Genomic DNA, 14400 nt, shown 5'->3' on the forward strand with positions numbered 1-14400 from the left:
ATTTACATATATGGACACAGACACACACCTAGCTGCATACACCCATAGACATATAAACAGAGACACACACACAGAAATATATACAGAGGAATGAATGCATACAGCAACACAGATGAAAAGAAGCGTGCATGCAAAGAAACACAGACACATTGTCATCTTAGCGATTAACAATGAATCAAAACCAATTCATATTTGCATCCGGCTTGAATGTTTATAGAGTGCTTTCGATTTATTAGCTTTTCTCTGTAATACTTTTTTAAAAATTGTTGATATCCTTTGTTTCTTACATTCCCTTCATTTCCAAATATATCCCTCCTCACCCCCATCCTGAAAGCCATTCCCTGTAACAAAGAATTTTAAGAGGGGAAAAAGCAGTTCTACCTGATTTACTCTTTTTTTTTTTGGTAGGGCAATGAAGGTTAAGTGACCTGCCCAGGGTCACACAGTTATTAAGTGTCAAGTGTCTGAGGTCAGATTTGAACTCAGGTTCACCTGAATCCAGGGCTGGTGCTTTATCCACTGCACCACCTAGCTACCCCACAGATTTACTCTTTATTGAACTCTCACCAATAATAACAACAATAACAACTAGCACTTCTCTGGCTTTAAGGTTTGCAAAGCACTTTACATGTTATCTTATTGAATGCTAACAATCCTGTGAAATAGGTACTATTATTATTTCCACTTTACAGATGAAGAAACTGAGGCTGAGAGGAGATAAATGACTTGCCCAGGGTCACACAGCTACCAAGATGGAATTTGAACCCAGGTCCTCCTGACTCAGAGGCCATTGCTCCTACTCACTGCAAACTAAGACTTTGTATACATAGTGTTTTACACACCCATACAAGTACACAAATCCTAAATACAACCATCAGTGTTAAAGAAGTATAGTCCTATTTATTTATGATCAGCATTATTAATTATTCTGGTGCTGAGTCCCCAGACCAGGAACTTCCTAATGAGAGCTGCTGACGCATTGAAAAAAAAAAATCTGGGAGATCAGCTAGGTAGCACAGTGGATAGAACACCAGCCCTAGAGTTAGGAGGACCTGAGTTCTAAATCTGACCTCAGACACATACTAGCTATATGACCCCAGGCAGGTCACTTAACCCCTGTTTCCTAAAAAAAAACAAAAGCCAGGGGGCAGTTAGGTGATGCAGTGGATAGAGCACCAGCCCTGGAGTCAGGAGGACCTGAGTTCAAATCCAGCCTCAGACACTTGACATTACTAGCTGTGTGACCCCCAATTGCCTCACCAAAAAAAAACCCCACCAAAAACCCAGAACAAAAATCCAGTAAAGGCCACATACAAAGCAACTTAACTTGTTTTTTTTAATTTTTAATTTTTTTTTTTTAAGTGAGGCAATTGGGGTTAAGTGACTTGCCCAGGGTCACACAGCTGGTAAGTGTTAAGTGTCTGAGGCCGGATTTGAACTCAGGTAGTCCTGAATCCAGGGCCGGTGCTCTATCCACTGCGCCACCTAGCTGCCCCTTAACTTGTTTTTAAAAGAGACCTACCAAAGGTTAGAATTATCTTATTTGTAACTTGATTAGAGAATATAAAACTTTGATGAATTAATATAACAAATCTCTTCAAATCTCCATCATGTGTTTTTACTGATAGGAGGAGGAGAAAAAGCAAAAAGGAGAAAAATAGCAGGGGAGGAAGAGACAGGAAAAGAAAGAGGAGTCCCAGAAAAAGGAAAGAGATAAAGATGACAGAGGGAGAAACTATCAGAGGGAGAGCAGAACAGGGAATTAAAGAGAAGGAAGGAAAGAAAGAGGAGAGAGAAAGAAAAAGGGGGAGAGGTTTAGTGAGAGAAAGACTATGCTTGAGTTGTGGGCTATCAGAAGCTATCACCTCTGATCACTGCCATTTGATAGGGTGGACAAAGCAGCAGACATTGAATCCAGAAGTCTGATTTCAAATCCTGGCTTTGATACCAGCTGTGTGACAATGAGCAAGATGCTTTCTCTTTTCAGTGTCAGTTTCTTTATCTATGAAATGGGTGTGTAACATCCCAATTGTCACCTAGGTCCCCAAAGCTTGGTTCTGAGATCACCGTCTATTCACAACTGCTCTTCTGAGCCCCTCTCTGAATTCTTCATAGACCGGAATGCATTACATACATGACGTTTCATTGCAGTGGGATCCTAGATTTGTGACTGCCTCTCCCACATCATTACTTTAAGAAAGCCCCAACCACACTTCACTTTATTCTGTCCTTTCCAACTTTCTTGATATCCATGCCTGAAACCATACTCTTGACGAATTTCTACCTTGGGTTTTCACTCTGGGAAGACTGTTTCAGGAAAGCCCCAGCTATACAGACACATACCCTTTCCTCCCCTACCCACCCCACTTCTGGAACCAAGATCAAATCAACTCTGCCATTGTTCCTGAATGGGGTGTGTCGATATACTCCCCTTTGGCCCCACTCACCAGCCCTGTAAATTTCCAGAACCAAACTGTTCCTCCCTGGCTTCATTCCTCTATGTGTGTAGCTTCCCCCCATTAGAATATAAGCTCCTTGCACGCCTAGACTGCCCATCTTTTTGTATTTATATTCCAAAGGGGAGTTGGGGCATAAGACTGTGCTTGGCATATAGACCAAACATTTAATATTTACTATTTTTATTCCCTAATTTATTCATAAATCTAGGGCTAGAAGGGATGTCTGAAGCCCTCACATCCAATTCCCTTATTTTGTAGTAATAAGAAAACAATCTATTTAAAATAGAACCTCAGGGTAGATAATTGAGGCTCTTGGGGTCTTCACTTGGTGCACTACAGGAGATGCCCAGTACAGCTACTACAGGGAGGGAATTTGTGGCAGGACATGATGGGAAGGGAAGGATGAGTATAATTTCTAAGGTCGAAAATCCCAAGAAAGTTTCAGAAACAATAAGTAGATCCGTTTTACTGTAGCACTGGGTGAAATTAGTAGTAGGAAATAAAGCTGGGGGTGCAGCTAGGTGGCGGAGTGGATAGATCACTGGCTCTGGATTCAGGAGGACCTGAGTTCAAATGTGACCTCAGACACTTGACACTTACTAGCTGTGTGACCCTGGGCAAGTCACTTAACCCTCATTACCCTGGGGGGAAAATGAGTGAGAAATAAAGCTGGGAAGATACATTTCTAAGGGCTGTTGCAAAATCTCTTTCTGGGAGAATCTTTGGATCATAAATCTCTGGTTGGAAGAGATTGTAAAGAGTATCAAACTAACTCATGTTACAGAGCCCAGACCCTCTAATTGAGGCAACTAGACCGTGCAGTGGATAATCGGGCATTGGGCCTATAGTTAAGAAGTTCTGAATTCAAATTTGACCTCAGAGACATTTACTAGCTGTGTGACCCTGGGCAAGTCATTTAATCTTGCCTCAGTTTCCCCAACTACAAAATGGGGATAATAACAGCACCTATCTCCCAGAGTCGCTGTGAGGATCAGATGAGCTAATAATTATAAAGCATTTAGCACAATATCTGGCACATAGTAGATCGTTAATACATAGGTATTTCCTTCCTTCTTCTAATTCTAAATCCATCACTGTTTCTGCTGTACCAGATTGTAAAAGGTCTTTTTAAAGTTAAAAAAAAAGTTAACACTTAAATAGAATTTTGTGGTTTACAAGGTACTTCACATACATTACCTTGCAACAATTTAGTGAGGCAGGTACTATCATCATAATTTTACAGATAAGGAAACTAAGGCTCAGTCCTCTCCCCTACACCCCATAACTGATCACTTACCAAGTCCTGTCAGTTCTAATTCAGCACCTCTTGCATCCGTCTGTCCAATTCTTTCTCTTTATACAACCACTACTCTAATTCCTATTTTTCTCCCAGACTATTACAATCATCTTCTATTCGCATCAGCAACTTCCAGTTTCTCCAATCTATCCTCCACATATACAGCTTCCAAAAGAATTTGCGTAAAGCACTTCTGACCAACTCACTCTCCTATACAATGTTCAGTGGCTCCCTATTTCTTTAGGATAAAATACGAACTTCTCACTTTGACATTTAATGTCTTTCATGTTCTGGCCCAGACTATTTGTACTGACTTCTTCACTTTAGTCTCCTTGGTGCACTCTGTTAAAGCAGTTAGTAAATGTGTAAGTGCCTTCTGTGTGTCAGCCATGGTACTAAGTGTGGAAAAATAAAAAATAAAATAAAATAAAATTTAAAAAGGGGGTAAAAACCAGCTCCTCTCAGCTCACAATCTAATATAGATACAACATGTCAACAACTATGTACAAACAACTACGTATATACAAGATAAATTGGGGGTGATCTCATGTACAGAAAATCTTGAAAGCCAGGTTTAAAAACTTGGATTTTATCTTGCAAATGATAAAAATAAAATAAAAACCATTGGAAGTTTTGAATGGGAGAACTAAGTGGTGTTTCATTATGATTAATTAGTTTTAACTATCATTCATAGAATTAGTAATAACTCACATTTTGTACAACACCTTAAGATTTAAGGGGATAAATCTGAGGGAGACAACACAGCAGGAGGTAAGAATTGGAGAATCTAGTTAAATGGGTAGGGAAAAAATGCAGGTGATAAGGACCTGAACTTGGAAAGATAAGGGAGGGGAATGGAAAAGGTCAAAAGTCAGAAGAGATTTAAAACTAGAAAGAATCTTAAAGATTATCTATTCCAAGCCCTCATTTTACAGATTGAAAGGGAAAAAAAACCCAGAAAAGTAAAGTAACATGACCAAGGTCACACAACTAAGGTAGGCTCCAAACCCCTCACTTTTAACTATGAAGAAACCTAAAAAGGTAAGACTTGCCCTAAGAGTCAGAGGTCAGCATTCAAACTCTGGTTCTCTAACTTCAAATCTAAATCTCTAAATCAATAACTCTTTTCACCATACCTACCTTTCAAATTCAAGGGGTTTAAGATCAAACTGACCAACAACAAAGACTGAACTGGCTGCTAGGCAGTAACTTGAATAGAGTGCTGGGCCAGGAGTCAGGAAGACAATCCTGAGTTCAAATCTGCCCTCAGACGCTTAGTAGCTGTATGACCTTGGACAAGTCATTTAACCTTGCTTGCCTCATTGTCCTCATCTGTAAAATGAATTGGGGAAAAAAATAACATAAAATGAACTGAACAAGGAAATGGCAAACCACTTCACGTATCTTTGCCAAGAAAACTCCAAATGAGGTCACAAAGAGTCAAACCTGACTGAACAACAAGATTGAACTGGATTACTTTTTAGATATGGGTAAGAGTGAGGAAGATCAGTCAACTGATTACATTTTTTTAGGTGTCCTCACAAACATTACCTCAACTAGATTCTCACAACAACATTTGCCAGATGTGTCAGATGAGGGCTCTCCCTTATTTCATTGATGAGGGTCATAAAATATAAGAATTCTTTCATTATCTCCCCTCTCACCTGCCAGAATCAAATCCCATGAGCCATTTATTCCTTTGGTGCAGCTTTGCCCTCTCTAGTTTTTGTTGTTTTTTTAATTGTTTATTTGTTTTTAATGCATCTATTCCCAGAAGAGACGATGGAGGAAGCCTCTAAAAACCTCATAGGGAGGAATTTGTTTTGTGGAAAGATGATTTTAAAGAGGTTAATAGGGGCAGCTAGGTGGCACAGTGGATAGAGCACCGGCCCTGGAGTCAGGAGTACCTGGGTTCAAATCCGGCCTCGGACACTTAACACTTACTAGCTGTGTGACCCTGGGCAAGTCACTTAACCCCAATTGCCTCACTAAAAAAAAAAAAGAGGTTAATGGTGTAATAGCCAAGTCAATCAATCAATCATCAAGCATTTATTAGTCCCCTGTGCTATGCTAGTCTCTGAAGATACAAAGATTTTTTTAAAGAATCAATCCCTGACTGCTCTCAGGAAGCTTACATTTTAGTAGTTATATACAAAGTAATGGGGTGGGGGGGATCCGTGGCTAGAGAGATTAGGAAAGGCTTCACCTAGGAAAGGATGCATGAGTTAAGCTTTAAAGCAAGGTAGGGCTTATAAGAGGTAGAGGGGAAGAAGTAGACATAGGGGACCCCGTGCAAATGGAGCTACTGGAGTTTTTGGAGGTAGGGGAGTGGTGCAGAATGTGGTCAGACCTGTGCTTTAAAAAGGAAAGTCAGGGCAGCTAGGTGGTGCAGTGGATAGAGCACCGGCCCTGGAGTCAGGAAGACCTGAGTTCAAATCTGACCTCAGACACTTAACACTTACTAGCTATGTGAGCCTGGGCAAGTCACTTAACCCCAATTGCCTCACTAAAATAAACAAATAGGGGCGGCTAGGTGGCACAGTGGATAGAGCACCGGCTCTGGATTCAGGAGTACCTGAGTTCAAATCCAGCCTCAGACACTTGACACTTAATGGCTGTGTGACCCTGGGCAAGTCACTTAACCCTCATTGCCCTGCAAAAAAACAAACAAAAACAAACAAAAAAGCAGAGGGGAAAGCATAGATAATAGACTATCTCCGTGTTGTAAAAAAAAAACAAAAACCCTTCATACTGATAAAGCAGTTGCAAACAATTACAAAACATAACCTAGAAATTTCCTTAGACAACAAACGTGGTCTCTTTGCCAAGTGGAAAGACTTATCAGCCAAAAGCAACCCTAGATTCAGAATATTAACTTATTTGCAAAATATTGTTGGAAGATTATGAGCAGTATTGCCTCACAAAAAAAATCAAAAGTCAATGGGCAAAGGAAATGAGTCTGCAGAAATCTTGGTAAAACCCAACAATGCCAGCCCATCCCCAGAGCATTTTTTTTGAAAGCTATATATAGAATCTATCTATCTATCTATCTATCTATCTATCTATCTATCTATCTATCTATCTATCTATCTATCTATCTATCTATCTATCTCTATTCATTCTTTTTTGTTTATTTAAAGTAATACATATTTTTATTTATAATTTTGGGTTCCAATTTTTAACCCTCCTTCCCTCCCTCCCCTCCCCTCTCCCTGAGGCAGTAAGCAATCAGACATAGGTTATACATATACAATTATGTAAAACATGACCATATTAGTCATTTTGTATATAAAAACTTGAATAAAAGAAAAAAATGAAAGTGGAAAATAGCCTGCTTCAGTCTGTTCCATCAATATCAGTTCTTTCTTTAAGAGTGGATAGTATGTTTCATCAACAGTCCTTTGGGATTATCTTGGATCATTGTATTGTTGAGAATAGTAAATCCATTCACAGTTCTTCATCAAACAATAGTGCTGTCACAGAAGGTACATTTTTTTTTAATTTTGTGAGGCAATTGGGGTTAAGTGACTTGCCTAGGGTCACACAGCCAGTAAGCATTAAATGTCTGAAGCCAGATTTGAACTCAGGTACTCCTGACTCCAGGGCCGGTGCTCTATCCACTGCGCCATCTAGCTGCCCCCATAGTGCTATCACAGTACACAATGTTCTCTAGGTTCTGCTCACTTCACTATACATCAGTTCATCACTTAACCTCATTTAACAACTTTCTTCCCAAACTATGAGGCTCCTTAAGGCTTCTACACTAAGAAGTTTGTGGGAATTTCCTGTCCCTCCTCCATTTGGTGGTTTTAACACTTTTGAAAATCAGGACTTGTCCATTTTGCTTCTTTCAAAGGAGAGGTAAAGGAATAAACATTAGGCACCCCCTATGAGCCAGGGTAGGTATTGAAGTGGATAGAGTACTGGGCCTGAAGTCAGGAAGACTTCCTGAGTTCAAATCTGCTCTCAAACATTTAGTAGCTGTGTGACCCTGGGCAAGTCACTTAACCCTGCTTGCCTCAGTTTCCTCATCTGTAAAATGAGCTGGAAAAGGAAATGGCAAACCACTTCCAGTATCTTTGCTAAGAAAACCCCAAATGGGGTCATGAAGAATCAGACACAATTGAACAACAAAAATGAGCTAAGCGCTGTGCTAATCCCTCTAGCAAAGTATAGTGGCTTTTGGAGGTTGAAATTCTTGACTAAACTACATTTGGGGGAGAGCACTAATTTAGCGTCAGAAAAAAACCTAGATCTGAAGTCTTGTACTTATGTGTCTGATAATGCTTGAGAAGTCTAAGTCTCAATTTTCTCTTCTGAAAAATGGGGAGTAATGTCAGTTTTTCAACCTTGTCTATTGCCCAGAGAATGAAATTGAGATAATATTATGTTGAAACTACTTTGAAGGCCAAAGAGTACTACACAACCCCTGAAGGATTATTCATGTCTTTCATTTGTTTACGGTTTCTTAATCTTTCAGTCATTCTCCCACATCCGGGCACAACTCCCATAAACAGAAGGACTGGCCCAGATAAGGGATCCTGGGATTGAGAGTTTGAAGAGATCTTAGACATCTACTCCAAACCCCTTATTTTACAGATGAGTAAACTATGCCCCAGAAAGACTAAGCAAATTACCCAAAGTCACACAGGTAGAAAGTAGGATCAAGGGGCAGCTAGGTGACACAGTGGATAGAGCACCAGCCCTGGAGTCAGGAGTACCTGAGTTCAAATTTGACCTCAGATACTTAATACTTACTAGCTGTGTGACCCTAGGCAAGTCACTTAACCCCCATTGCCTCACTAAAAAAAAAAAAAGTAGGATCAACAGAGCAGGATTTAAACCCAGTTCCTGACTACAAACCAGGAACCTCGAGAACTGATGGATCATCAGTCAACCAATAAGTATTGATTAAATTTCTATTAGGGTCCCCCAGTTTTCTGTTGGTTACAGGTTATGCCTTCATAAGGAGACACTGAAGCCATTACCATTAACCTGGTTAGATAGTGGCTAGAGTATTTACCTGGAGTCAGAAAGACCAGCTTTTGAATCCTGCCTTGTTAGGTGTGTGATCCTGGGCAAGTCACTTGATTCCTCCAAGTTAGAGTTTCCTCATGAGCAAAATGAGGATAATTGTAGCACCTATTTTTCCAAATATAAAAGGTTTTCCAAACCTCAAAGTGCTATATAAATACTACCTATTGTTATTATCATCATTACTATTGTTGTTAAATCTTGGCCAAATCCTATAATTCCTCTGGATCTGTTTTCTTACAGTTCAGCATCTCTCTGTTGAATTGAACCTTTATAATGAGAGGTCAGAGGACCTCTTAGGTCCCTTTAACTCTAAATATTCTATGGATCCCAGCATCCTCTAGAGTCCTCTTTATCACCCAGTCTCTAGGACACAGAATCAAATAGTATGTTCAGCTCACTCACTAAACCTTCACAGGCCGGGTTCATTCTACACCCTTTCTTAGTCACCCCCCTCCAATTCCACCCAAGTTATGGTCCTGTTCAGCAGGTCCAGATGTGACCTCAGGGCACCTGACCAAACTCTATCCCCCTCTCTAGGTTTCAGTTTCATCATCTATAAAATAAGGGGGTTGGACAAGATGACCCAAGGTCCTTTCTAGCTCTAAATAAATCAGTGATCCTACAAGCCCAGGTCCTAACAGTGATCCAATCTTCCAGAGCAAGCCTAGGCCATCGGCCCCAGATATCTTTCAGGGATGATATATATGGGTTTCCTAGGACTACCCCAGTGTAGAACTAACCCAAGTCCAAATGACTCAGAGTTGGAACTTTTAAAATACTAGTGAAGACACAAAGGCTGGTCCACTCATTGTCCTAAATTCTGAGTGATGCCCAGGTCTCTCCTGATGCTACCACCCATGTCTCTAGGGAGGAGAGGACCAGGCTCTGTGAGGTTTCCTCCAAACTCTAAGAGCTCACTCACTCCCTGAGCTACTTGGGATGTTGTTAAGGGAACCTGGAGTCTGAGAAATAAGGTGAAAAGGTTCCAGGTTGCTCCAGAGTCCCAGTTTTGAGCTGCTGCCACCCTTGGGGGGGAGGGGAAGGGACGGTGTGCAGGAAGGGAAAGAAGGGGCCCCGCCCAACAGGTGAGGTCATGGGAAAGCAGCACTGGCGCTGACACCTGGGGAAACCCGTTCTCAGGCCAGCTTCCCACGCTTGCTCCCTGGGAACCAACTAAGCCCGTCCTAGGAGCCCCACACCCCAGTTCCAGCCTCTGCTCCCAGCTGAAACAGGAAGGGATGTTGAGAGGGCTGGAGGAGGGGCTGGAGTCAAGAGAAGATGTATTAGTTGTATCTATTAGCTGTAACTTGGGGGCACTGAACCTTGGCTCGGTATGTTAAGACTCTCCCAGTTAAGTGTAGTGGATAGAACTCTGGATTTGATGTCAGAAAGACCTGGGTTTGAATCCTACCTCAGACATTTAACTGGCATGTGAAGTCATTTAATTTCTCTGGGCCTCAGTTTTCTCATCTATAAAAATGAAAGGATTGGATTTACTGACCTTAAATTCAACTCTATGCCTCCCGTAAGTTCCCAAGACATAATTGCAGCCAACTCCAGGCCTTACTTCTACCGTTCCACATCTAGGGCTCTGCTCCGAGATAACCCCGTGGGTCCCCATCATATTCACACCCAAGCTATAGGACCCTGAGTATGGAATAGAGCTGATGAAAGTCGGGGAGTCTCACATGCAGCCCCAGCCCAAGCCAGCCCTGGGAAATGACAGACCAAAACAGCAATTTCAGACACTTGAGACTTTTATTGGTAGACATTGCTCCACAGAGTCCCTTCCATCTTGCCTTATTAGGGACTGGACCGTCAATGGAGAAGGTTGGGGTACAGTCTTCAGAGCCCTCCCCTCTGCTTCTCCCAATTGCTGCTGTGGCCCCTCCCCTCCAGGAACCCCCTTCTCCAAGATTCAGCCCTCACCCCCACTCCAGTCCAGCCAGTTTGGGCAGTAGTCAAGAGGATTGAGTGAGAAAGGGAGCTCTTCTCATCAGCACCTCAGGCGGCCCCTCCCTCTCTGGCCTTAGGCAGAGACTGGGCTGAGGGCAAGTCTAAGGAGGAGCCCTTGACAGGTCCCTCCCATCCCTTCTCAGCAACAGTCTTTTCCCTCCCCCCTCTCCCTGCTCCTAGCTCCCTTATCTCTTATGCTAAATGGTCTGGTTCCCAAAGATCCCTCTTCCATTGTAGCATCTCCCAACTTCCCCGTCTTCTCACTCTCTACCAAGCCTACTCTTCTCTGAGCTTTCTCCTTATACTCCAACCACACCCACCATGTCCCACCATTCTGGTACCTTCCTTTCTGTCTCTTCTTCCATTACAGAACCTTGGCCAAGGTTCCTCAGAGCCCTCTCTGCTATTGTCAGTGCTTCTCGATTTCCGCTTGCTGCCCTCTTGGATGAATTCAGAGTGCTGAGATGTTCTAGCCACGTCCCCCCTTCCTCTTGCCAGAATCTGTGAGCCATAAGGGACTGACATTTTCCTGGAGGGAACCCAAGCAAGGATTCTTCCTTGTTCAGAGTTGTATTGGCTTGGGGACCCATGCTGGAAAACCCCATTGAATGAGGACCATTGGCTATGCTAGTCACCTGAAGGAATATGCTTCTTTCTAAAGGGTGAACTGGCCCTCAGAAGCAGATTCTAGGCACCTTCCCTCCTATAGGTCTTAGTTCCAAATAGGTAAAATAAAGTGAACAGTTATCAGCTCCCTGTTCCTACAATTACCAGGAAGGATCCACACCACGTGAAGGTGACCCAGGCTCTGCTCCTGTCAGCAGCTCCAAGGTCTCCCATGACCCCATGGTTCCAGGCCTCCTGCTCCCCTCCCCACTGCAGGGGCTCAAACAAAGCAGAAGAATTTCTTCCATCTGCACCGGGAGAGCGTCCGGACGCCCTTGGCGTTGAGCTTCTTCTCCAATCTAGCTTTGTGCTCAATGGCACTGAGAATAGCTGCGTCAAACACCTCCTTCAAGTTCTTTTGAGTTAGAGCAGAGCACTCCAGGTACCCCCGGGCTCGGATCTTCTCAGCCAAACCCTGAGCCTGGGGATGGGGCACAGGTGTTTCCCGACCCCCCTGGTCCAACTGGATCAGTACATTAACATCATCCCGCAAATCAGCCTGAGTGCCCACTAGCAAAACAGGAGCCTGGGGGTTGTGGGTTCGAATCTCAGGCAGCCACTTCTCTGTGATGTTTTGGAAGGAGCCAGGCTGCACGACGCTGAAGCAGGCCAGGAAGACGTCTGTGTCTGGGTAACAGAGGGATCGAAGGCGGTCGAAGTCCTCCTAGGGCAGGAAATGAATTAGGTAGAATCAGCAAAAGGATGGTGGAGATAAGATGAAGGGCTGGTTAGGAAATATGAACTCCCTTAACTGAGACTGGGGGGAGCTAACACTGCCTCTTTTGAGCCTTATGCTAAATAGCATCCCTTTCTAGTCCATCTCTCACCAAGGAATTTAGGTAATAAAAGATTAAGGAAGAGTTGATATGGGTACTTTCCTCACTTTGGCAGAGAGGTGGTGGTGCAGAATGAGGCATACATTTTTCAGATCTTGTCAATAAATGGGTGTTTAGCTTGTAAGTGTATTCCCAGCACTTATACTTAGTAACCACTTAATAAATGCTTGTGGGCTGCCCCGAGGAGGATGGGGAGTCAATGGAAAGTGAGAGCAAGATTTTTTTTTAAAGCATCAATAAAATATCTTTAAAAGCTGATGGATGATGAGACTGAGGACTCTCCTCCCTCCACCCTTTCTAGGGTCCTGATGCCAAGCCAGGTGGTTACCAAGCTTCTTACCTGGCCAGCTGTGTCCCAGAGCTCAATCCGGACTGGTGCTCCATCCACCAAGACTTGTACTGCATTGAGAGAAAGTCTCAGAACCATCAGTAACCATCCTTTTTGTTTCAAGCCAACACTCCCTTCTCCATCCCTAGGGATCCTGTCCTAGACCTCCGTTCCCCACCCCACCCCCTCTGTCCCCATCACTGTAGGGCCAATACATGTTTGAAATAGAAGGGATCTTGGGCCCAGACCCTTCGGAAACTGAAGCCCAGATTAAGAGAATGAGAGGGCCCAGACTCTGGACTTCGTGCCCAGGGCTCTTTGCCGCACAGCAGATCTATTTCCTTGGCACTGTGGGTGATTCCTCTCCCTCCCAGCCACCCGCATTCAGTGCGAAGAGAGGAGCCTATGCAGCCAGTAAATGCTCCTGGGCCCCTCGCTTGATCGGATCCAGTCCAGCCCCACCCCACCACGGCCGGACCTAACAGTACCGGAGAAGGTGTCCAGCGCCGTGGGCCGATAGCAGGCGGGGTACCCATTGCAGGTGTAACTGACGATGAGGCTGCTCTTGCCCACCGCCCCGTCGCCCACCAGCACGCACTTGATGCCCAGCTCCGGAGGCGCGCTGCCCCGCCGCGGGGGAGGAGTCGGGGCCCTGACCGGCGGCGGCTCCGGCTCAGCCAGCTCCCGCGGAGGCATGGCCGGCTCCCCGGGATGGCAGGGGCGCCGGCTCTGGATCGGGGGCCTCAGTCCGCTAGCTTTGAGCCCTCTCCTTTCAGACAGGCTCCGCTGCTGGACCGCCTCACAGCTCTGAGCTCTCTCTCTCTCTGAAAGAGCCGAGCTGAGCCGGGCCTCCCTACCCTGGCTTCATTAGCATAGGTCCGCCCGCCTCCTTTGCATATTCTACCTGGCCGGACGCTGGCCCTGCCCACCGCTCTACCTCCTTCCCACCCCTTACTGATTTCCCTACTGGAAAGAATCCAAGAAAGACACAAACGGAAAAAAGATCGGACTGGGAAAATTTTACGTTATCCAGGCAAAGAAACACCCAGTAAGCAGACAAAGAGACAAGCATAAACAAAGAAACTGAGAGACACCCCAGGAGCCCCCGATATTTTTTTTAATGAACAGAACCGACACTCACAGAGGCAAAGAAAGGGACCACCTTCATACAGAAATGCTGAACACAGAAAAGGGAAAGCCACAATCTGTCCTCTCTGCCAATTCATAGAATCACAGGATTTAGAATGGAAAGTTCTTCCCCTATAATCTAGCTTTATCCTGCTCTTGACACTCCACCACAAGCTTCTTTCTCTTCTCATTTCCTGGAGAGACCGTGGGTCACCAGAAAAGGAGTTAACAAGCAGGGATTATTTAGTTTTTTCCTTGTATCCCCCTAGTGCCCAACACGGTTCCTGGCGGATATATAATAGGAACTTAATAAATGTATGTAGATTGATTAAGAAGCCCAAATAAGGCACTCCATTAAGGTCTCCAGTATTCTGGGTAGATCCTTCATGGCTCTTTCGAAAAAGATAGGGGCAAGAATTGCATCAGAATAGAAAGGCTGGGAGGAGTTGCAATCTGCCTTCGTGGAGGGATGAGGATGAGATCATGGATCTATCAAAGCGGCAAAGCAATCTGTTCTGGGAATAGAACAAAGCAAATGAAATAGACATTGCCCTTGTCCTGAGAGGAGTTTTTAATCTAAGACATTTTACCAAGAGCACAGAGAAGGATGGTGCTTTGGGACCAAAAGGCAGGAGACTGGGATCCTCAATTCTGTCACTAACTGGCTATACAATCTTGAGGAAATCATTTAAA

The 14400-nt window shown here is 44.0% G+C and overlaps 1 protein-coding gene across 1 annotated transcript; it reads right to left on the reverse strand.

Annotated features, from left to right (window-relative positions):
* Positions 1-10560: 10560 nt before the first annotated feature.
* Positions 10561-13430, reverse strand: RHOV (ras homolog family member V). Its single transcript, XM_043986150.1, has 3 exons — positions 13068-13430; positions 12592-12650; positions 10561-12079 (listed from the first exon to the last, which is right to left on the reverse strand). Exons 1-3 carry the CDS (start codon positions 13273-13275, stop codon positions 11636-11638), a joined length of 711 nt encoding a protein of 236 aa, XP_043842085.1. The 5' UTR covers positions 13276-13430; the 3' UTR covers positions 10561-11635.
* Between the last annotated feature and the right edge of the window lie 970 nt (positions 13431-14400).

The sequence above is a fragment of the Dromiciops gliroides genome, chromosome 2 (assembly GCF_019393635.1).
Source record: "Dromiciops gliroides isolate mDroGli1 chromosome 2, mDroGli1.pri, whole genome shotgun sequence".
Taxonomy (NCBI): Eukaryota; Metazoa; Chordata; class Mammalia; order Microbiotheria; family Microbiotheriidae; genus Dromiciops; species Dromiciops gliroides.